Consider the following 25,734-nt stretch of genomic DNA (forward strand, 5'->3'; position numbering starts at 1 on the left):
TGGATGAATCTTCCAGTAAGAGAGAGGGAAAGTGAGCAAACAGGCAAGCCACCTTTTGGGTTTCTCGAATAGCATGGTCTATCTTCTTTGTACTTTCCAATGGTGATTCCTAGCCAGAAAATTTGGAAATTTCTGGGGAATTTTTGGTTGTTGTACCTAGCAAGAACAGGATAATAATTATCTGCCAGTGAATCTAGGACCTGAACAGTGGGAAATATTATGCAATGCCTAGAAGCCTCACAACAAGGAAATTCCTCACATGAAATATCGGGAGGCCTCCAGCATTCTAGCTATGGACATCATGTGAGGACCAAATTAGCTTCTGCCTCTGGTTTCTAAGCATGCTTTATAACTAGTTGCTCACTGTCAACAAAATGTCATTTCAGTACATATCACTACCAAACATGTTCACCTTGCATTTTGAAAGTTGAAATGAATCACAATGAGGTTTTAAAGCTGTGTAGGGCAAAGAAACAACTCAGACTGACAAAAATAAAAGTGTTATCCTGCTCATTTACAGAAAAGCTTGGCTGAATCTTTTCAGCCAGAACCTCTTAATAGCTTAGAGTGAAAAATTCCTTTGTGGCCTTTCGAATACATTTTTAATTTTTGAATAAAATTAATAACGTAAGAAAAAAAAAGAAATATCGGGAGGGCCAAATGTTCATTAACTCTTTACTAGAATGTGTACTTCTATCCTGAGATAGATGAGTCCATTTCTTAACTGAAAAGACTTTTGGTGCAGGTTTTGGAAAATTTAAAACAAAAATCCTTCTAAAACCCTCTGTTTGAACCTAATATACATGCTTTCCTACTCCGTATCTTAGGGGTTCACAAGCCAAATAGAGTAGAAGAGCGACAGAGAATTTGTCACATGTCTGACATTAGTATGTGTCCCTGTAACCCTGGCAATGCGAAGCATATTCTTAAACTATTTCAATTGACCAACAAAAACATACCAATTAAAACACGGGCATCAGGTACATTTCTCAGTAAACTTATACACAAGCAGGCAAAACAGTTACACACATAAAAATAAACAGATCTTTAAAAATAAACATCTAAAAATTGTTTTTCAAATGACCTTTAATGTTAGTTGTTTCTCCCCATCTCCCCATATTCCCTCCCTTACCCTACCCTCCTGATGTGGGATTCCCCTCTGTATGCTGTGAATACCATTGGTTAATAAAGAAACTGTCTTGGTCTGTGATAGGATAAAAGAGGAGAGCTAGGCAGGGAAAACTAAACTGATGCTGGGAGCAAGAAGGTGGAGTTTAGAGATGCCATGGAGCTGTCAGAGGGAAAAGACATGAGCTGCCAGCCAGAAACTTACTGGTAAGCCACATCCACGTGGCAATGCACAGATTAATAGAAATGAGTTGATTCAAGATGTAAGAGTTACCTAGAAATATGCACAAGCTAATAGGTCAAGTAGTGATTTAACTAATACAGTTTTTGTGTGGTTATTTTGGGTCTGGAAAGCCTGAACAAATGAGCGACCTCCTTACAACACCTTACCATATCCCCCCCCCCCAATTTAATTCTCCTACTCCACTTTTCTTTTATCTCTCCAAAGCACTTTATTATATTTCTCCTTCCTTGGGAGATCTTTGTGCCCTCTCTGGCCCCTTACTAGGTATATAACCTCTGTGATTATTCACATTATAGCACACATATCAAAACCTAAGAAGCTAACATGCACAGAAAACACAAAACGTGATATTTTTCTTCTTGGGTCTAGGTTACCTCACTCAAGATGATTGCTTCTAACTTCATCCATATACCTGAAATTTTCAAAACATCATTCTTCTTAAACACCAGGCAATACTCTATTGCATCAATGAACCACGTTTTCATTATCCACTCACCCCTAGACCCAACACAGGTAGCCCAAAGAATCAAATGTACCAGTGCAGAATCATTTCTGACTCCAAGTCAAGACTTAGAATGGAATGAACCTGAGAACCCACACTGGTAAGAACCAAGAAGCAGACTGAGGTCAGTCAATGACTTCATCTTTGCTTTCTCACTACTTGTGTTTGTTATCCTTCCCTTGTGGCAATGAAAAATCCCATTGTCAGGGTCTTCTATTCAATTCCATTGGTCGACATCTCTGTTTTTATGCCAGTACCAAGCTGTTTTCAATACTGTAGCTCTGTAATAGAGTTTGAAGTCAGGGATGGTAATGCCTCCAGAAGTTCCTTTATTGTATAAGATTGTTTTGGCTATCCTGGGTTTTTTGTTTTTCCATATAAAGTTGATTATTGTCTTCTCCAGATCTGTGAAAAATTTTGCTGGGATTTTGATGGGGATTGCATTGAATCTATAGATTGCTTTTGGTAGAAATGCCATTTTTACTATGTTGATCCTCCCAATCCAAGAGCAAGGGAGATCCTTCCATTTTCTGGTGTCCTCTTCAATTTCTTTCTTCAAAGACTTAAAGTTCTTGTCAAATAGATCTTTCACTTCCTTGGTCAGAGTTACCCCAAAAAGAGGAACATGGGATTTACTCACTCATATTTGGTTTCTAGCCATAAATAAAGGACATTGAGCCTAGAATTTGTGATCCTAGAGAAGCTAAATAAGAAGGTGAACCCAAAGAAAAACACATAGGCATCCTCCTGAACAGTAACCTTCATCAGGCGAGGAAAGGAGACAGATACAAAGACCCACATTGGAGAAACAGAAAAGGAGGCAACTGAATGAGGAAGGACTGGTACTAAGGAAGGAGGCCCCAGGCCATGAGACGCAATGCTCACTAAAAGCAGAACAAGAACAACATCAGATAAACTCAAACAGCAATCAGCTTGTGGTGATTTCCAACACTCAAGAAAGAGACTGACTTTTTAAATTCCAAAGCAAGCAATATGCAAACATAGAGGAAAGAACCAAGTTACATACATAGCCCCTCCTGTTTATACTAGATAAGAGTGAGACATTATTGCATTGCTGAGAACATTTTCAGGAAAGAATGAACATGCTTGACTATGAAATTATTATTTGTTTTGAGTTTGGGTGTGATTTATTAGTTGCCTCAGACTTAGAAGCACATGAAAGGAGAATATTTTGAGACTATTCTTCTAAACAAATTTACCACTTTGATAAAGCAAGACCATGTTTTTTCACACTTAAAATGAGCCAATTTAGCCACAAAAGCCCATTAACCAAGACATGGTTGAGTTACTGGCACTGATGTGAAAGAGGATAATGACATAACAATATGGTTTTCATAAAAATGCAATAATATTTATTAAATTCCATTACTACTTTTATACACCGCCTACTTAACCCTCTCCATTGCTCTTTCAAGTGTTGTTTGGCCAGTCTCAAGGTGAGGAAGTTGGGATCTTGAGAAGGTAAGTGGCCTCTTTCTTCACTATTAGGACAGGAGGAAAGGATGCCATTTTTTGAGATGCACTCAGAAGCCATGTAGAGATTGAAGAATAAGACGGGTAATCTGAGATTGTTTGTTGAGGTCAGAAAAAATAATTTGCCCCCCAAAAAATGACCAAAAAGATCCAGGAATGTCAGAGAACAGAAAGTTAAGAAATACCCCTTTTTTTTTTCATATGAAGGGGAATTTTGTGAATTTGTTTCTCTGACAGTGAGAAGGTTCATAAAAGGGGAAAAAACTGTAGAAATATCAGTCACATAGAAACCTGGGTGAGACAATATGATAAAGAATGAGCTGAATCTATTTCACCACCACAAAGTCTTTGTGATCCCCTCAGCTACAGCAAGTTATGGGAGACCCCATGTTCACTGCAGGGACATCTCCGGAATGATATGTAGCTTGAATAGACAGAATGTATGTATTTAAAGGCATGGGAGGCTTGAGAATCAAGAACACTAAAGCCATGTGATACATCAAGAGCTTCAGGTTCTGTTCTTAAATTTACCACTTCATCATACTGACTGTGGCAGGAACACTGAACAGACAAATTCCAGGAATACGGGGCCACTGTGAGCGCCAGCTGTAACACAAGGACCGTTTAATGGCTCTACTGCATGGAGCTCACAGTCACTCACTTTTCCTCGCTTCTTCCTGCACTGCAAACCAGACCTGCAACACTATGGTGTACCTCACTGCCTTCTCCCTGTTTCTTTTCAACAGTGGCCCCTACCAAAATCCTTGTATTTGCCAGCTACAGCTCAGAGGACCCAATGCTATTTCACTAACAATTTTCAAATGCGTTAGGATGTTTGCTCATTAAGCAAATGCTAGCATTATTACTGAATCATTAGCAATTTTCACATTTGTGTTCCTCTCTCAAGTGCCTTCACATCTTTTCAACTACCTTGCTCCACAAGTTCAGCATCTTTCATCAAGATTATTGAATGCTCCTTCAATGTCCCCAAATGTTTTCTTGCTCTGCTCCTTGCTCATGAATGCACAGGGCCCAGATAATGTGTTTCGAGTATGTATCTTTAATCCAGTAATACTCCCTGAATCCAGGAATGAGTGGATATGGTGGATTAGATAGGATCACTAGGAGGCAATGTTCTCCCATCTCCATGGACCATGGCATCTTCGCTTCTCGATGTGCTCCTTTCTCTGGAAATCTCGGGAAGGTTCTTGAGTGCTCTGTGCTCCAGACGATTTTTTGTTTGTTGTTTGTTTATGATTCTGTGACATGGCATGTGAAAACCTAGGCCTTTACAAAAGTACAATGAACAGTTGTGCTATATCTGGGCTATTTTCCTATCAATCCATCTTGGCCACTCCCATCTGAAAGTTCTCACCAGAGGGGTTACATCCTGCTCTGAGTCTTTGCCCCAGGTTGCTCTACCAATCTTCTGTCTCAGCATGGTGCCTTCCCTAGGAAAGACTCTTTTCTACTTTTAACTCTAACTTTTAACAAATGATAGCGAAATCTGCAGTTATTTCTGTAAATTGTTGTCATGTTTACTGTTTTCTCCTTCCACTGTACTATAATCTTCATGGGAGTAGAGGCTTTGATTACATAATATCATGCTTGGTTCTCTGATAGTAACTCAATATTTGCTTTGATTAGTGAATATAAATAAGGTATTAATGGATATAAAATATAAATATAAAAATAAAAGAGCTATCATGGAAGTTTAAGAAATGTTAAAAAAAAAAGAAGTCAGTAAAACAAAAATTGTTTGGACTACCTGCTTAAGTCTTCCCAAGTTGTGCTATTGAGATGAGGGATAGGTGCTCAAATGCTACTTCTCCCCAGAGAGCAGAATTTTGGAGGCAGGACCTGGCAAAGCAAGGACTGCAGCTGAAGCTGAAATATTTAGGACCTGCTTACTTTTCCATCAGTTCTTGATTTTGATAATGAACCTTTTTAGAAGCAAAGAGAGAAAAATGTAGTGTTTTTGTATTCTTTCTGGGAAAATGGAAAACAAAAACAGGCTAGTATCTCAGTCAGTAAATTACTTGAAGAGCAAACATGAGAACATTAGTTTGATATCCAAAACTCATCTAAAGAGCCAGGTATGGTGGTGTGTAATTGTAGTCCCAGTGTTGAGGAGGCAGAGATAGCCAGATTCCTGGGGGCTTGCTGGTCAGCCATCCTTACCAAATTAGCAAGTTTCTGGACATGAGAAAGCTCAAAACACAAAGCGGTCAGATCCTGAGGGCATCACCTAATAACGACCTGGAGTCTCCACACATACTCATGGTTTGCCACTATCCCCAAGACACCCAGAAATGGAGACTAAGTGCCAAAAGGCAAATCTGGAATGAGCATTTTCCTCTAGGCTAAGTCAAGCTCTTAGTAAGAAGTTCCAAATAGAACAACTTCTTTTGCCTGGGTTGAGAACTCAATAGGTGCTTTAGGAGGAACTGTGTGGCTCTTTCTTTGACACTTGATGCTTAAAGGACAAGTTAACTTTCTTAAATACAATGCATGCCTGGCTCTGAAGCCACAGTTCACAAATCTTAAATTGTTAGACTTTTCTACTCAGTTTATAGCATTGCTTTTATGCTTACTCTGTCTCAGGGTTTACATAACTCTTGACATCTTAGGTCCAAGATACTTGGTCCAAGTGGGGCACTTGGAACTTAAACTGAACTAAAATAAACAAATAAATAAATATGTTCACAAAGTTAACATTCTAGCCATCCTTCTGATTTTCTCTCTCTTGAACAACAGATTGCCCAGACCTTTAGTCCTAGCACCAGACTTCCAGGCCACACTTCACAAAGAGGTCGGCAGGGTCCATGCCAACACACAGCGACAACCTCACAAATAACCTGAATTCTTGCCAGATGTATAAATTACAGCTTGTCATTTTACTGTGAAATAAACAAAGAGGATGAGTGCTCAGAGAATGAACAAACATTGGAGTTGTCAGAAAGAGACAGCTAGGAGTCTTGTGCCATACTTGATGTCAACAGGAAATGCTGAGGTCGCATCCCAGATGTCACAGTTGGCATCAGTCAGATTCAGTCAGAACCAGTGGTTTAAATTGTTCCTTAATTCTAGACTTGAACTTTTAAACTCCAGAGAGGAAGTGAAGCAGGGAACAGCAGAAGTGTTCAGAGCAGAGGTAGCTCCTCAATGTTGATCTATGGCTCAACACCCAGGTTTGTGTAAATGTCAGTAGATAATGGCCATTCTGGTTGGCAGGGTAGCTCAAAAGTCTCCTGCCCAACTCGAAGCTCCTTCCCAGGACATGGCACGGAAAAGACAGAATAGTAATTATGGAAATCGCAGAAGACTGTGACATTGATCACAATACACATGATATGTATGATTGGAGGAGATAGTCTACAAAAAGATGAATACTGAACTAGAAGTTGTTGAAATTCTTTCACAAATCTTGCATGTTACTGTTTAGTTCTCTAATAAATGTCAATTACGCAGCAGGGTGAGTCAACATCCATCACTACACATTTGCTTTTGAAAGAATATTGTTAAGGATAATAAGACCCTTGAAGCTGAGTGCAAATAGCCTCTGTGGTATCAAGCGGTCTTGCATCCAGAAAAGAAAAATCAGTTTATGTTATTTTATATTATTGTTTAAAATTAAAGCATAATTTATATGACCTTATTCTTTTATGGTCGGTCTCCCAGTTAAATAGAGCAATGAGATGATATACACAAACTTGACAAATACCACGTCGTATTCCATTTCTTGTATTTCATATAGCCCCAGAGAAGTTAGACAACTTCATACAAAGGAGAATGCAGTGGAATGGAAAGACCTTGGTTCTTGTACCAGCTCCTAATCTACAAAATGCTCATCTGTGATAAATCACAGATGTAAATCACAAAGTAAACACGATGTTCACCTCAGTCTTGGGTTAGTTATCTTTTGAGTGATAACGTAAAATTAGATCAGGTCCAAGAACTTTTCAAGCTCTAAACTCTGATGTTGATGCCAGACTGACATCTGAAACATGAGATGCCTTAGGATACTGTAAGCCCATTCTGGTGGAAGTTTGGAATGTCAGAATGCCAGCAGAACTGTAGAAGGTGAAGACTGGATTCAAGGCATGGAGGGGGAATAAGAGTTCTATTGGGAATTGGACTAGAGACTGTTTATGTTAGATTCTGACAGGGCCTGGATGCATTCTACTGTATCCTGAAATTTTGAGTTAAGCCTTAATTCAAGGGTCATGCATGAATTTTATTGAATTTTGAGTCAAGAAAATGCCTCCACGGACTTGCCTATAAGACAAAGTTGTGCAGGAATTTTCTCAGGTTTTATCTTCCCAGATGACCCTAGTTTGTGACAAGTTAACAAAATCTAAACAGCATGCAAATAACAATTTGAGTAAGGTAGGGTATAAAAATCCACTATTATTCCAGGAGTCCCAGTTAAATATTCAGCTCATTTACCATTGCAGACATGGATACTGTAGGATTTAAAAAGTAACCTTGTCATGTTCCACATGTATTGTACAGGATCATAATACTCCCAAGGATTTAGCATCCCTCTGGTTCTTTTAGTGTATTTTGAGTGAGATCCCATTCTCATTCCTTTAGGTGCACCTGCATGCATGTATTTTTGGTGTATTTTAAAATATACAGAATCCTCAGAATTTAGCATCCTGCTATCTAGACAGTGGAATCTCTTCAGAGAGGATGGTCAGGATAACAAAGCAGGACGATAATCCTATGATAAATAGTGGCACTCTAAAGATAATCTTGAAGTACTCTAAAGGTCCACTGCTGACCATCCCAAGTAAATACAAATTGGACTTGATATACAATAACTAAAGGGTTTAAAAACAACAAAAATACCTACACATTTGCAAGGTCTAATTGAGCATGGGAAAACCCTCTCATTTGTATCAACTGTTTGGCTCCTTCATCATGGAGAATCTCCATGGGATGGGACTCCCATGCATTTTCCTCATCATATGAGGTTTTGGAACTATCGCAAGATACTCCTGCCTGGTTACATCCCACCCAGATTCTGGTACAGTCTGCTTGAACTGCCGCTTTGGCCACTCATATTCTTTCTCCTTCTCTCTCCTCTTCTCTCCTCACTCCCACTTCCTTCCCGCTACCTCTGTCTTGTGTTGTTTCGGTGTAATCCCAGGGCTAAAACAAATTCCGCCCTCAGCATACCTTTCTTCAGGAAGGAGATGCGCACACACAGTCACTCTGGATGGGTCATTGCTCACCGTTAGTGAAACTTGGTGCTTTTTACCTGGACTATTATATTCCCATATCCACCCACTGCTGCCCATTGCTCCTGGTGCTTTTTAGATTTGTCACGAAAGCACTTGGCTCCAGAATCTACCAAAGCCCAAGCAATTTGTATATTAGTAGCAGACTGGTGAGCTCATAGTTTGATAGGAGGTCTCCAGCCCATGCATGGCTCTCCCCTGCAGGCAACTTTGATCTCCCTGTCAGAGAAGGGGCTTCGGTGGTTTCCACCATAACAGGAGTTTCTGAGAAGACCACTTGTACCTTCCTAAGTTTTGCTCTTCCTTTTAACCCTTGGTGAAACACTGATTAGACTTGAAAAAAAAGTGTTCACTTTGTTTTGTTTTAATCAATATCCCTCCCCCTAAGATTTCTAAGAGTTAAAGTCTTGCACGTCTGTTTTTTAGTAACTGTACAGAATTCATCAATTGCTTTTCCTCTCCTCATCTCCTACTGTGTGTTTTAGTATCTTAAAAATTTATACTCTGGTCTCGATCATTTAGACCTTCAAAAGCCTCTCCTAACTGAAGAAAAAAGTCCGGTTTTATCATGGAACTCACCAGTCACTAAAGCCCAATAAAATACTTAAGTCTCTGATTAATTCAATTAAAAAAACATTTCTCCTGAGAACACAGTCCTGGTGAACTAGGGAGTGCATCACTTTTGTAAGTAAGTCTTAGTTTCTTTATTGCTACTTTTACATCGTGCTCTTATTCTATAGTACCTGCAGTTTTAAGTTTTTGAATCCCAGAAAGGGCTCTTAGCACAGGTCTAACTTTGACATTCCATTTCTTGGATCTTTCCAACTATAAGAAAAGATAAATTAATACCTCTATCTCATTTTCTCTTTTATCCAAGCAGAAGCTAATGCTCAGAAAACTAACAGAACATTCCTTTGCCTTTATAATGGCTACCTTACAAAGGCAAGTCCTCACTGACTAACCATCTTGGCAAAATATGACTTTTTACTACAAATGGAAATGGTTATGTGACCTCAGACTTGGCTTATGGATACTCTCTTCCCTTACTTTTTACTCTCAGGGACTGAAAAGAAATGCTCCAAATCTTTAACCTTTTTTGGGTTAACTATGTTCTCATATGGTAGCCCCCACTCTCCAAGCAGGCAAGTCACTCCATATCATACAAAGGAAAATAGCCCCATTTGGATTTCTCCTGCAGACCCTCTACTCAGACTCTTCCTCTGGATAGAAGACATCCTTGATTGTATGTCTCATCACCCAAAGCAAGACCCATGCAACACCGATATCAAAAAGGTGTACAATCCCATCTCATAGGAGGAAGAGGAGTTATATCAAGATTTCTGTCATGGATGTCTATCCTTTTAAAGATCAGCTTCATGTGGATGTCTCAATATCCCAACTCATCTTTGGTTCATGACTATACCCCTGATCATGTATCAAATGAATTGTGTGTACTTTTTTCTCAGAAGAAAAGACACACATGACTATTCTGAGAGAGAACTAATAATGGATTAACAAAACAAATCTACCGAAGCCCAGTTTGGTGAATCAGTAAGTTAGTGGAGTTCTTTATAGGTGTCTAGGTGGGGGTTACTTACAGGAGAAGGGATGAACCAAAAGCAAATGACCTCCTGAAAAACCCATCCAAGCATGGGTGGTTTTAGAGAGCAAAGAGCCCTGTGCAAACAGATACGCACTGGAGAAACCAGGAAAATTAAATTTACAGGTAACTTCTTGAAAGGAATGAGGAGGGAAGCTGTTCTTCCTGGAATACTAGGAATGATGTAGTTTTACAACCCGGTGGTCCTCTTGTCTGATGAGACAGGCTCCGACATGTCTCCCAGAATTTATGTTTTACTTATCCAAGACCTTTTCTCCTATTTTGAGCATTGTTTTTAGACCATAAAACCCACTCTTATGAGAGAGATCACTTGTACTTTACAACAGCCTAAGTGAATTCTGTGTTAATTTAGAGACAGGGAAATCCCAACACCCAAAGGTGTTATGCTTACCTCAGTAAAACTCCCTAGACCATATATCTTGGACACTATCTGCCACTGACCACCCCAGTCTGGTATGGGGTTTTCTGGGACATGGTTCCTCAAAGACTAGGTGGGTGGGATTTGGTGGTGACAAACAGAAAAAAAAAAAGAGGCAGTTTGAATCTGAGTGTATTTTGTTGCTCTCAAGCAGGGTTTTTATAAAAGAAAAACAGGTATTACAATTCTAAAAGATGTGTCCAGTAAAACAGTCAACAAAAAATAATTATAATAATCATTTGGCACAAAAAAACCCACAAAATCAATCAGGTATTACAGTTCCTAAATAGTGAGTTCAAAGAATCAATTACAAAGGGAACAGATAACATCATAATCACTAAATAGAACAAAATACAAAAAAATCACTTATAGTTAATGGCAAACTTTTAGGAGCGAATTCAAAAAGTCTTCAAGGGCACTTGGTTATAACCCCTAGGTCCTGATGAAGTTAGTAAATTTCTATGAGTAATCCTTAACATCTAGTTTCTGTCTTATTAAAAATGCTCAAAGTTTAATTTAAAACTATACTTAAACAATGCTTTTTATATCACAATGTCAGAGTCAACCTCATCTCCATATGCACAGCCATACAAGTTTATATATTGTTGGGAGGATGTTTTATCAAAGTACTATTTTCTAATTATGTAAATGATTATGAAGCAAAGAGTTGAATATCTCAGAGAGGAGGTTATGGCCAGTAACCCCATTTCAAGGGGTGGCTTATTATCCAATTTTCTCACTTAAAATCTTGGCCCAGGCTATCAGAAACATCTCGTAAAGATAGAAAAGGAATAGAAGAAGATAAAGCAGACAAACTGCCATGAGAACTACAGCTCAATAATTTCTCTCCGCCTAAAGAGTTCCACAACTGGTGCCAGGAGACCTCCTCCCTTTGGAGTCTAATGCTTCAGTCTGTGGAACTTGTCATACAGAATCTACTGGGATTGGTGTGGCATCTTTTCCTTTTTTATTTTTAATTGAAGTTTGTAAATATCTCTTTTGGCAGTGGAAATTAAAAAGAAGACTAGTCTGAAAATGAGTGGAGGAATAAGAAGAAGAAAAATTATTTTTGCAGCTATGGCGACAACAATAACTTAATGTAACCAACTTATTGGGTTTAAAGACCGCAAACCGGAATTAATAGACTGAGCCAAATCTTTTAGATTAATAGACCCGTCATGTGTCTTGCTCATAGTTGAGATTTGAGTTTGTAATTGAGCCATATTATGAGTAATATTATTGTCTTTTTAAATTTTTAACAAATGATTTTTAACATATGATTTTTATCATATGATAATGGCTTGGCACTTGGTAGAAAGCTGAACTTTAATAATTTTTATCTCTTGTCTTAATTTTAAAACTACATCTTCTAAAGCATAGAGCTTTATTTTTAATTTTTATTTATAATTTGTTGTCTTGCTAGTGTCAAAGAAATATTTTTATTTAAATCATTAACAAAATGTTTAGTTTTTATCTCTGAGACTAGAGCGGTTGATGAAACTGTAAGTGAAGTTATAATAGCTATTAAAGCATTAATACCTAAAATTAAGGCTGCCATAAAATGTTTTGGTCTAATGAGTTTATTAACTCTTTTAAGTATTTGTAAGGCTTTATTGGCAAACCAAGCATTATCTTTTAAATCTATAGGAAGCATAACTTAGGAAGGTCTTTGTAATATCAAAATGACTGGATAAGTCTTAGCTAAACTAGAATTAACACAATTACTTAAAATACAACTGGAACAGCTAACTTGATAATTTAATAATTTTTAAATCTGAAGATTGTTTAGCAAATATAATAATGATAGCCTAGGCAAGATATAATTTTTATAGGAGTGTTCTTAGATGTTTGAGGCTTTTTAAAATAAGCTAAGCTAGTTGTAGCAGAAAGTCTGAATAATCTTGGAAAAAAAATTTAAAAATCACCTGAGGGAGAATGACTGACATAAATAGGTTTGACCCATCCTGGTGTGAACCATCTATTAACAGACTTTTTTGTAAATACCTTAGGCTTATATCCATGAAAAAGCAATTTAAAAAAAATAAATATGCTCTGTAATTATTAAATGGTGAAACTATAGAATAGGCATGAATTGTTTTTTGAGTCTTTTAAGGATTATGTACTGAAGCCCAGTACTCAAACCCATATTTAAGCCAATTCAGCCTTACATTCCTAAGCAAAGTTTTTTTATATCTTTGTCCCAATATTTTTTTTAGACATGGTTTTAGAGGAATAGTTTTTTATAGTCTTACCATAGTGTTATTATTGTAAACGTCTTTTAAAATCTTTATTTTAATCTCTCATATAAACCTTTCACGATGTGGAAGTAACTTTTTTGGAGCCAATTCATCTGGAGCATCAGAAAGAAAAGTTTTGTAAGCAATGGGAAGGTAACCCATGGGAGTTGTTTCTATTACAGTAATATAAATTGAAGTAGAATTAGACATTTTTCATATTTAATTACAGTGGAGGTCAAATGGGAGGAAAAACTGGCATGTCCTCCCACCAGCCCAGTGTCATTAGTCATCAACCTGATATTCACATCATCTTCCCAACCCACGGGATCAAGAAGGGGAGGATGAAGAACATAAGCCCCAAATGAGGCTGTAGAGGCAGGATATACCTGTATACCAATGACAGCAAGCATAGCAAAAAAACCATATTTTCAATTGATGATGACTTTCCGGTATTGGAGTGCTTTTTGGGTGAGTTTTTTAAATTTTTTAATTGTCCCCAAGTGAGTGAATTTATTTTTGAGATGGATGACGAGGCAGGTGGAGTTGAAGATTCCTGTAAAGAAGAGAGATTAAGCTTTTATATTTTTTTAAATTGTTTTGTCTTTTGACTTTTGTAGGGGTTGATAGAAGTTTTTTGGTGGAAAGGTTGAATAAGTCTGTCTGGGATTTAGATTTTCTTTTTGTATCCTGTGGAAAAACATATTTATATCCTTTTTCTGAGGTTATTAGTACATCTGGCCCTTTTCAAATGCCCGTTAAAAGATTTTTTTTTTCAAATTACTAAAGGAACAGCTAAACAGGTAGGAGGCTCTCCTCTAGGCAGCACAACGGGTCACAGACTCCTAGTTAGTTGCTCCTGTAACACTAGGTAGGGGCATTTTGGAAACACTTTGGGAACACTCAAGTTTCAGATTTCCCAGGCATGTGGAGTTTGTTTACTCTGTGAGGCTCAAGAACCTCTCCACATGTCCTTAAGAGAATGTTTCAGTTCAGAGGAAATTGCAGTTAAAAAAATACACACACACACACACACACACAAAAAAAAAAAAAAAAAAAAAAACAACTATGCCTCAGCTGCCAAAGTTCTTTGGAAGTATAAGAAGTATTTACATGGAAGTGATGGAGGGTTGTGTGTTTTATATATTATGGGTAGCCAGGCTGATAATCCCACAGGGTCTAAAAGCATCCTTGCTTGGTCAGGCCTTAAAAACCTTTCTGGTTTATGTGAGTGAATCTTCTCTGTGAGAACACTCTTTGCTTCTGCAAATAGCTAGAATGGTTGCATCATGGTTACTTTGTTCTTCCTCCCTATTCTCTCCAGAGTATAACTGTCTCTTCTTTTCCCTCACAGCTAGCTACTCCACAGCTCAGTGATTTCATCATCCTTGCCTTTTTCTTCCAGCCCCAAGACACAAACATTCAAAAGGATGAAGACTACAATCTGCTCCCTGCTCATCATCATCTCCTTTCTTCAACTGATGGTCCCAGTGAATACGGAGGAGACCTTAGACTCTGTCATGAAGAAGCTCAAGGAAGTTCGCAGTCTAGGTAACTGATGCGGTAGGAGAATGCTGAGCTTAATCAGGGTTCATGTCTCCTATTCCTAAATTATAATTATATCTCTATCCTATTTCTAGACTCCACCCATATTTATTCAATTCTGGCCCTAACTCCCTGTTCAGGACTTCTTTATAATATTAACCTTTTTTGAGCTCATGGTTAAACACTCCATTTTCATTGATAGTCAATAGGCGTAGGAGGTTTATTTTATGTAATTTATGAACACATTTGAAATATAATATAAAAATAATATAAAGTTAGTTCATTTTAATTTTCACTGCCATTGTAAGAGGTAAGCACAACTACTATTTTGACTTCAAATATGAAGACATTGTCTTTTTTATTGATTTTTATTGAGCTGACCATTTTTCTCTTCTCTCCTCCCTGTCTCTCCCCTCCTCTTCAACCCTCTCCCAAGATCCCCATGCTCCCAATTTACTCAGGAGATCTTGTCTTTTTCTACTTTCCATGTTGATTATATCCATGCATGTCTCTCTTAGAGTCCTCTCCTCATTGTTGTCTAGGTTCTCTGGGATTTTGATTTGTGGGCTGGTTTTCTTTGCTTTATGTTTAAAAACCACTTATGAGTGAGTACATGTGATAACTGTCTTCCTGGGTCTGGGTTACCTCACTCAAAATGATGTTTTCTAGCTCCATCCATTCGCCTGTAAAATTCAAGATGGAAGACACTAAGTCTTAAAACTTAGTCATTAGCCCACTAGTGAAAACAGGGACATCTCCAAGATAGAGCATGACTAAGAACGGGAGCTTTAATAACAAGAGATTATGGCAATAACCCTTATTCTCTTACCTACAGAGCGTCCTCCCTCTGCTATGACTAAGAGTCTCTCCTGCACTACTATCAAGGCTTTAGGTACACTGGCTTCCTGTCCACCAGGTGAGTAACTCATAAGGGGAATTTTGAGTAAGAAGCCCTGTGCACGCCATCAAACTCTAATACCTGTATTTTCAAATACATCAGATTTTTCCTGCCATGGAGCTGAGCCATAATCCCAGTTGCCTAGACATACCTTCCTGATTTCCAGTTTCCTTAAGAATGTTACTGATGGACCCTGTGTTTGTTTTTCCAGTCACTTTTTCCTTCATATGACAGTCTACCTGGACTTCAGTTGTGTGGTCATGGATATGACCTTCTTTTCTTTCCCATTCTAGTCCCTTGTAGTGGTAGAATAGGAGCCAGTGCAGAGGTGGATTTGCCATCAACTGGAAGACAGTGAAACACCAAGTACTTTAAGTGATTTTTTTCTTGATGATCACTCTCAAAATTGATTTAGCTTTATGTCCCACAAAACATAGATATGTGCATGAGCTTCCTAGGGATAACAGTGAAGGGGTCTCCATCTTTTAAAGTCATATGTCTCTAATGGCTTTTTCTCACTCAACCATGCAGGAATGATTGCTACTGGTTGTTCATGTGGCTTTGCTTGTGGATCTTGGAATGTCCAGAATGAAAACATTTGCCACTGTCTGTGTCCAATCATAGACTGGACCGTTGCCCGCTGCTGCCAACTGAGGAAATGAAAAAGATGAGAATCCAGTTTTGAGATAATGATTATAATGAAACTGAGATTCCACCTAGGAGATCTGATTCATTGTCCTTGTTATGAATTCATATTACACAGTAATCCTACTTCTTAAGTAATAAAGAGAGATTTGCATTCATCTATGATTATGTCTTTAATGTTATTATTCGTAGCTTGTGGTGCATGTTGCAAGAAGACAATTTTAGTAGCTCAATGATTATATTTCACTGGACCTGAGATGGGTTGCCAAGAAAGAAAAGGATGGGAACAATGGATCTCCCCCATTCAATTCTCCTACTCACAAATTTTGATACAAGGTATAAGTACATTGGATGGCATGAAATACAGAAAAATGGACTAGCATGCTTTTATGGGAGCCAACATCTACAACATGTTCAAATAAGTTAAGGTAGCTAAGATTTAGAAGACTGTAAAGTGTGGGCAAATGGGGGGAAATTTAAAATAATTTTGTTCTAACTTTTCAACATGTATGTATATGCCTTACAATTCAAGTACCTTAAAGATGGCTTTAAGGTGACTTCTTTCCCAATCACATGTCTCACATATGTCGAAAACCACCACAGTCCTCACCTGTTACTGAGAATTATGATATTGCACCTTACTGGAGCATAAAAAAGTCACAGAGTTCCAAAGCAAAAACTAGTTTTAATATATTGATGACATTGTTAAGAAAGTGAAGAAGTGGTTAGGTAGTAAATGTTCTATAAGGTTGGGGTATCTAATTTTGAGCCTTTGTAAGAGGCTATAATTCATGTGTCAGCTTTAGACTATCAAAATAATTTTAAGTAATAAATAATGGTGTGACTATTGAGAACTTAAAAAGAATTAAAATAAATTAACTACAACTACAATAAAAATCTTTCTTTCCACCTTGTTAATTATGGTAGTAGGTTTCTCAAAGCTAGAAGCCATGAAGAACCCACTTTTTATATTTAAGATTCACATAAAATACCACCCATGTTAGTGTATACTAGTAATCCAAGTATTGAAGGGGCATAGACAGGCAGATTCCTTGGACTTACTGCCTAGCCAGGGTAACTGGATTGGCAAGCTTCAGGCAAAGTGAGAGAACAAGATGGACAAAATCTGAGGACAATTACAAGAATTGACTTCCGGCCTAAGAATTGACTTCTGGCCTGCTCACATATGTACAGAAACACAGCGAATGCACTCACACACACAGACACAGAGTGGAGAGGAGGTAGAGAGAAAAGGAGAGATGGTGAGACAAAAGAGAGGGAGAGAGAGAGAAAGAGAGAGAGAGAAAGGTAGGGATTAAACGTCAGATGGCGCATGTGGAATGAGCATTTTCCTCCTGGGTCAGTTAAGTCTAGGGGAGGAGTTCAAAGTGTAACAGCTGCCCTTACATGAGCTAAGGACACATGAGTTATTTATGTTTCATATTGTGATGTTAATATTAAAGTGAGATCTTAAGAATAAAAAACAAAGAGTTAGAAGTGAATAATGATGTGTTTGTATGTCAAGTTGACATGAGACAATTGTCGTGGTTGGGTTTTTGTTAGAGGTATATTTAGGAGAAGCTGTGGTTCCCCTTTCACTGGGGATACCTTACTGTTTAAATGATAACGACTTTAACTTATTTGAACATTTTACAGGCCAAGCTCTCAGACCGAATTTGCATTGACATTAGACTTTCTCACTTGGTTCTCGGTATTTCTTTTAAACTTACTTTGTCCCAGGGACTGTTCAGTTCACAATTTCTTGTTTTGTACTCCTGATAAAGTGACAGACTTAAAAATAGAACTAAAATTAAAAAAATAAATAAAAATCTTTTCAAAAGCAAACATTGTAGTAGCCCTCCAGGTTTTCTATCTTTTGGACAACACATTGCTCAGTCCTCAAAACCTAGTACTACTAGACTTCCTGGTTATATTTCACAAGGAGTTAGGCTCCTTACCAATAAACAATGGCATCCTCCAAAATGATCTGGATCCTTTCTAGATTTGTGTAAATATAACATACCAATTGTTGATGAAAGAGTGGAGTGAAGGAGAACTGAGAAAGTGAACAAAAACTGTAGCTGCTAGGATAGGGAACTGAGACATTATGAAGCCTTGTGCCAAACTTGATGTCAATAGGGCATGCTGGGATCACATCCCAGATGTATCAGCTGGCATCAGTCAGCTTTAATAATAAATGGTTGCTCAAGTTGTCGTTTAATTCTGTATCTGAAGTTCTAGACTTCCGAGAGGAACTTCAGCAAAGAAAAGCAGAAGTCTTGAGAGTAGAGCCAGCTCCTAGATGCAAATCCATGGGCACAGCACCCAGGCTGGTGCAAGTGACAGTAGATAATGGCTATTCAGCTTGATAACACCGCCTTAAAGTTTCATGCCCAGGTCTTTCTAGGGTTTGGCATGGAAAAGACACAATAATAGTGATGGAGGATATACCAGTGTGTGTAACACCCATGATGAGTGTTTAGTGATGTACTATAAAAACATAAATATCTGTAAGAATTGTTTTTCTTAACTCCTGCAGGTTCCTGCATAGTTTTATAATGAATATTAATTTTCTAGGAGGAGAGAAGGGGGTCAACATCCATCACCATAGCACTGCTTTTGAAACAAGTTTCTTTAGGAGAATAAAACTTTTGAAGCTGAGTATGAGAAGCCTTTGTGGTCTCAAGTGCTTTAGCACTTAAACTGAAACCATTTGTTTTATTTATTTCTTTGTTTGTTTATTGATTTTATTGAGCTCTACATTTTTCTCTTCACTCTTCCCTTACTTCCCCCCCCCCCCATTAAGCCCTCTCCCTTGGTCCCCATGCTCCGAACTTATTCAGGAGATCTTGTCTTTTTCTACTTCCCATGTAGATTAGATCCATGTATGTTTCTCTTAGTGTCTAGGTTTCTCTGGGATTGTGAATTTTAGGTTGGTTTTCTTTGCTTTATGACTAAAAGTCACTTATGAATGAGTACATATGATATTTGTCTTTCTGAGTTTAGGTTACCACACTCAATAAGATGCTTTCTAGCTTCATCCATTTGCCTGCAAATTTCAAGATGTCATTAATTTTTCTGCTATATAATACTCCATTGTGTAAATGTACCATATTTTCCTTATCCATCTTCAGTCGAGGGATATTTAGGTTGTTTTCAGGTTCTGGCTATAACCCAAAATGCTGCTATGAACATAGTTGAGCACATGTCCTTGTGGTACAATTGAGCATCCTTTGGGTATATACCCAAACGTGGTATTGCTGGGTCTTGAGGAAGGCTGTCTCCTAATTTTCTAAGAAATTGCCACACTGACATCAAAAGAGGCTGTACCAATTTGTACTCCCACCAGCAATGCAGGAGTGTTCCATTTACCCCACATCCTCTCCAGCATAAGTTGCCATCAGTGTTTTTGATCTTGGCCATACTTACAGGTGTAAGATGGAATCTCAGAGTTGTTTTGGTTTGCATTTCTCTGATGTCTGAGGATGCTGAGCATTTCCTTAAGTGTCTTTCAGCCATTTTAGATCCCTCTGTTGAGAGTTCTCTGTACTCCAATTTTTATTGCATTATTTGTTCTTTTGATGACAAATTTCTTGAGTTCTTTGTATATTTTGAAGATCAGACCTCTGTCTGATGTGGGCTGAATAAAGATGTTTTCCTGTTCTGTAGGCTGCTGTTTTGTTGTTGTTGTTGTTGTTGTTGACCATGTCCTTTGCTTTACAGAATCTTTTCAGTTTCAGGATGTACCATTTATTAATTGTTTCTCTCAGTGTCTGTGCTACTGGGGTTATATTTAAGAAGTGGTCTCCTGTGCCAATGCATTAAAGTGTACTTTCCACTTTCTCTTCTATGAGGTTCAGTATAGTTGGCTTTATGTTGAGGTCTTTGATCCATTTGGACTTGAGTTTTGTGCATGGCGATAGATATGGATCTATTTTCATTCTTCTACATGTTGATATCCCGTTCTGCCAGCACCATTTGTTAAATATGCTTTCTTTTTCCATTTGATATTTTTTGCTTCTTTGTCAAAAATCAGGTGTTCGAAGGTGTGTGGATTAATATCAGGGTCTTCGATTCATTTCCATTGTTCCTCCTGTCTGTTTTTATGCCAAAACCAAGCTGTTTTCAGTACTGTAGCTCTGTAGTAGAGTTTGAAGTCGGGGATTGTGATACTTCCAGAAGTTCCTAAATTGTATGGGATAGTTTTGGTTATCCTGAGTAATTTGCTTTTCCAAATAAAGTTGAGTACTGTTCTTTTGAGGTCTGTGAAGACTTTTGCTGGAATTTTGATGGGCATTGCATTGAATCTGTAGATTTCTTTTGGTAAGATTGTCATTTTTACTATGTTAATTCTACCTATGCAAGAGCATGGGAGATCTTTCCATTTTCTGGTGTCTTTTTGAATTTCTTTCTTCAAAGATTTAAAGTTCTTGTCATACAGGTTTTCCACTTATTTAGTTAGAGTTACTCCTAGATATGTTATGCTGTTTGTGGCTATTGTGAAGAGTGATGTTTCTCTGATTTCCTCTCAGCCCATTTATCATCTGTGTAAAGGAGGGCTATTGATTTTTTTTTTTTTTTTTTTTTTTTTTTAGTTATCTTGTATCCTGCTACATTACTGAAAGTGTTAATGGGTTGTAGAAGTTCCTTGGTAGAATTTTTGGGGTTGCTTATGTAAACTATTATATCATCAGCAAATAGTGAGAGTTTGACTTCTTTTCTGATTTGAATCCCCTTGATCTGCTTTTATTGTCTTATTGCTCTAGCTAGGACCTCAAGAACTATATTGAATAGATATGGATAGAGTGAACAATCTTGTCTTGTTTCTGATTTCAGTGGGATCTCTGTGAGTTTCTCTCTAGTTGGCTGTTGGCTTGCTGTATATTGCCGTTATTATTAGGTATATCTTTGTATCCATGCTCTCTCCAAGACCTTTATCATGAAGCAATGTTGCATTTTTTGAAGTTTTTTTCAGCATTTAATGAGAGGATCATGTGGTTTTTATTTTTCAGTTTATATGGTTTTCATATGTTGAACTATCCCTTCATCTGTGGGATCAAGCTGACTTGATCATGGTGGGTGATGTTTCTTATATGTTCTTTGATTTGTTTTGCCAGTATTTTATTAAGTACTTTTGCATCGATGTTCATGAGATTGGTCTCTAATTCTCTTTCTTAGTAATGTCTTTATGTGGTTTTCATATTAGGGAAATTGTAACCTCATAAAAAGAATTTGGCTCTTTTTATGTTCCTATTATGTGGAATAATTTGAGTATTTATATTAGTTCTTTGAAATTTTTGTAGAATTTTGAGCTGAAACCATCTGGTCCCGGGCTTTTCTTGGTTGGGAGACTTTTGATGACTGTTTCTATTTCTTTAGCAGTTATTGGTCTATTTAATTTGCTTATCTGATCTTTATTTAACTTTGCTAAGTGATATTTATCCAGAAAGTTGATCATTTCCTTTAAGTTTTCCAATTTTGTGGAGTATAGGTTTTCAAAATATGACCTAATGATTCTCTGGATTTCCTCTGTGTCTGATGTTATGTCTCCCTTTTCATTTTTGATTTTGTTAATTTGGATATTCTTTCTCTCTGCCTTTGGGTTAGTTTGTATAAAGGTTTGACTATTTTGTTGATTTTCTTGAAGTACCTACTCTTTGTCTCCTTGATTCTTTGTATTGTTTTGTTTCTATTTTGTTGATTTCAGATCTCAATTTGATTATTTCCTGGCTGAGTTTGCTTCTTTTTGTTCTAAAGTTGTCAAATGTTCTGTTAATTTACTAGTCTGGGATTTTTTCCAGCTTCTTTATGTAGGCACTTAGTGCTATGAACTTTCTTCTTAACACTGCTTTCATTGTGTGCCATAAATTTGGGTATGTTGTATGTTCATTTTCATTGAATTTTAGGAAGTTTTTAATTTCTTCCTTTATTTCTTCCTTGACCCATTGATGATTCAGGTGAGGATTGTTTAATTTCCATGTGCTTGTGGGCTTTCTAGAATAAATGCTACTGTTGAATTCTAATTTTAATCCATGGTGATCTAATAAGGTATATGGGGTTGTTCCAATTTTTTTTTGATATCTGTTGAGATTTGTTTTGTTACCTAGTAAGTGGTCAATATTTGAGAAAGTTCCATGAGGTGTGGAGAGAAGGTATATTCTTTTATGTTTGGATAGAATCTTCTATAGATGTCTATTAAGTTACTGTGAGTCATGACATCTGTTAGCTCCCTTAGTTCTCTTTTGATTTGTTTTTTTTTTTTTTGTCTGACAGACTCGGTCCAGTGGTGAGATGAAGTCTCCCACTATTAGTGTGTGGGTTTAATGTATGATTTAAGTTTTAGGAGTGTTTATTTTACATATGAGGGTGATTTGTATTCGGGGCATAGATGTTCAGTATTGAGATTTCCTCTTGATGGATTTTGCTTGTGACTAATATGAAACATCCTTCATTGTCTCTTTTGATTGATTTTAGTTTGAAGTCTATTTTGTTAGATATTAGTATAGCTACACCAGGTTGTTTCTTAGGTCCATTTGATTGGTTTATTTTTTTCCAACCCTTTTCTCTGACACGAGGTCCCATTTATTAATTGTTACTCTCAGTGTCTCCATTGTCTCTGCTACTGGTATTTAGAAAGTGGTCTCTTTTGCCCATGGGTTTAAGGGTATTTCCCACTTTCTTTTCCATGAGAGTGTATGATTTATGTTGAGGTCTTTGATTCATTTGGACTTGAGTTTTGTTCATGGGGATAGGTATGTATCTATTTGCATTCTTCTACATGTTGACATCCAGTCATGCCAGCACCATTTGTTGAAGATGCTTTCTTCCATTGTAAACTTTAGCTTCTTTGTCAAAGATCAGGTGATCACAGGTGTGTGGATTAGTATCAGCATTTTTTATTCAATTCCATTTGGGCCACCTGTCTGTTTTTATGTCAGGACCAAACTGTATTCATTACTATAGCTCTATAGTAGAGCTTGAAGTCAGGTATGGCAATTCCTCCAGAAGTTGCTTTATTGTACAGATTTTTTTTTCCACATGAAGTTGAGTATTGTTCTTTCTAGATCTGTGAAGAATTGTCTTAGGATTTTGATGGGGATTGCATTTTATCTATAGATTGCTTTTGGCAATATTGCCATTTTTATCATATTGATCCTACCTGTCCAAGAGCATGGGAGATATTCCCATTTTCTGATATCTTCTTCATTGTCTTTCTTCAAAGATTTAAGGTTATTTTCATACAGGTCTTTAACTTCTTTGGTTAGCATTACCCCAAGATATTTTATGTTACTTGTGGCTATTGCAAAGGGTGATGTTTCTCTGATTTCTTTCTCAGCCCATTTATTTTCTATATAGGAGGGCTACTGATTTTTTTTTTATGTATTTATTTATTTATTATATATACAATATTCTGTCTGTGTGTATGCCTGAAGACCAGAAGAGGGCACCGGACCTCATTACAGATGGTTGTGAGCCACCATGTGGTTGCTGGGAATTGAACTCAGGACCTTTGGAAGAGGAGGCAATGCTCTTAACCTCTGAGCCATCTCGCCAGCCCGGGCTACTGATTTTTTGAGTTGATCTTGTATCCTGTCACATTATTGAAGGTGTTTATCAGCTGTAGGAGTCCTCTGATAGAATTTTTGGGGTCACTTATGGAAGTAGATGCAGAGATTTACAGCTAAGGGCTGGACTGAGCTTTTAGAGACCAGTCAAAGAAAGGGAGAAGTGATAATATGAACAAAGGGGTCAAGACCATGATGGGAATACCCACAGAAACAGCTGAGCTGAGCGAGTGAGAGCTCACTGACACAAGCAGGAGAATTTGCACAGGACCAAAGTAGGCACTCTGAATGTGGGTGACAACTGTGTGGCTTGGGCAGTCCGTGGGATCACTGGCAGTGGGACCAGGATTTATCCCTAGCGCTTGAATTAGCTTTTTGAAGTCCATTGTTTTTAGAGGGATAGTTTTCTCAGCCTAGATACGGGGACAGAGGGTGGGGAGGTTCTGCTTCAAAGTGATGTGACAGACTAGGTTGAATCCTCATAGGAAGCTTTACCCTCTCTGAAGAAGGGATGAAGGGAAGTTAGGGGGAGTGAGAAGAGGGGAAAGAGTGGAATGTGATGGGTATGTAAAATGAGACAAGATTGTTTTAAAAAATAATTAAAATAAAAAATAAAAGAAACAGAAAAAAATGAGTCCCAGTAGCACAACTAGTATAAATTCTTTTAACATTAATGTTGGGAGATGTGGTCACAGGTTTCAGAGTGCATAACACCTAAAACAATGATTTGAAAATAACAAAGTTAGACTGAGAAATTTTTGTTAAACAGCTTTGCGGTGACAAAACTCAAGAAGATAATCTAATGTTTTTGAAAGATACATAGTTGAGTGCGGAACTTGTTAAGGTCAGAGAACAAGAACAAAGTAGCCAATTATCATTGGCTGATGTACCTTTCTTGCTAAAATCAGATGATGACCAAAGGTGATTATTAATTCCATATACACATTTCTGCCCTCAATCTCCTCATATAAAATACTATTAATGAGTGAATATGTAACCTAAGGATTTAAAGTAGAGTTGATTGATTCTTTTTCATATATAAAATTTTGGTTTGTGATTCATTTAAGATTCCTTATAAGGTTATCATTCAAGATAATTAATACAGTAATTGGCCCCTTCTTTGAAACTGCAAAACGTAGCCTGCCAGTAAAAAACCTGACAAAAAGACCTTGTTTGCCCACACAGTTAATCTATAAGAAGTTGGTTGGGTATGAATGTATGTTGCTTTTGGGGATAACTTGATTTTCACCTGTAATGTTAATGTTTAATATGTTAGGGAGACGAAAAACATGTTTTTACCTGTATTCATTATAATCATTCACTTTAAAAACGCTGTAAGTCCTACACTGCCTGAAACTTTGTTGGGGTGTAAAAGCTGTAGAAAAAAAGTATATAGTAGAAAGAACACAGGAAAAACACAAAGAGAACCAAAAATAAAGAAGGAAGCCAAGAAGAGAATGTGGGAGTTTTTTTTTTCCTAACCCCATCAGATAGAAACGTCCTAGCTTCTGCCAACTCCATGGATTGCATTCAAGACCCCGTGCTTCAGGAGGTTGGCCACGCAGAGAGCAAAATCTTACCATCTTGTTCTTTCTTGCAAACAACAGCAATGGCAATGCTTTTTGTAGTGATGGGGACTCAGAGACCTCTCTAGCCAACTACTCAGACTGTTTTCCTACCTCTTGATTCCTATTTAATAACATATGGAAGTGTCATTTTTACCCAATACAGGACGTCTTCTTTTGCCAAGTTCTTTAGCTATTGTTTTAATAATCAATATTATTTTAAAATTAACCAATGCCCGGAAGGGTTGTAAGGCTTGCAGAAGTACTGTTTTTCTTGGTTGTCTCAGTCAATTTCTGTATATCAGTGTTTATAATATGACTACACAAGCCAATCTTTTGTGGGTGTCTATACATAAAACTGAGCTGAATAAAACTTTGATTATGGATTTAGCTGTTATTCGCTTGAATGGAAATATTTGTATTAGGTCTGTAGCTGTGTCCACATACATGAGGGTATATTTAATTTCCTTGCTGGAAGGTACAGGCATTACATAGACTCACTTCACTTCCTCATGGGTCGAATCAGCTTATGTGTGACTACTGGGGTGTTAGGATACACAGCTGTTTATCATGCTGTATAAGATTTTTAGCTTATTCAAATGCTTCTTGATTCATTTCAGACCAATCCT

The 25,734-nt window shown here is 37.4% G+C and overlaps 1 protein-coding gene across 1 annotated transcript; it reads left to right on the forward strand.

The window, feature by feature from the left end:
- Positions 1 to 3,300: 3,300 nt before the first annotated feature.
- On the forward strand, positions 3,301 to 16,096 carry LOC130872085 (resistin-like alpha). The gene is made up of 4 exons (XM_057765892.1): positions 3,301 to 3,356; positions 14,293 to 14,438; positions 15,268 to 15,348; positions 15,862 to 16,096. The coding sequence occupies exons 2-4, from the start codon at positions 14,318 to 14,320 to the stop codon at positions 15,990 to 15,992; spliced, it is 333 nt and encodes a 110-aa protein (XP_057621875.1). The 5' UTR covers positions 3,301 to 3,356; positions 14,293 to 14,317; the 3' UTR covers positions 15,993 to 16,096.
- Positions 16,097 to 25,734: the final 9,638 nt, after the last annotated feature.

Source organism: Chionomys nivalis, chromosome 3, assembly GCF_950005125.1.
Source record: "Chionomys nivalis chromosome 3, mChiNiv1.1, whole genome shotgun sequence".
Classification (NCBI taxonomy): Eukaryota; Metazoa; Chordata; class Mammalia; order Rodentia; family Cricetidae; genus Chionomys; species Chionomys nivalis.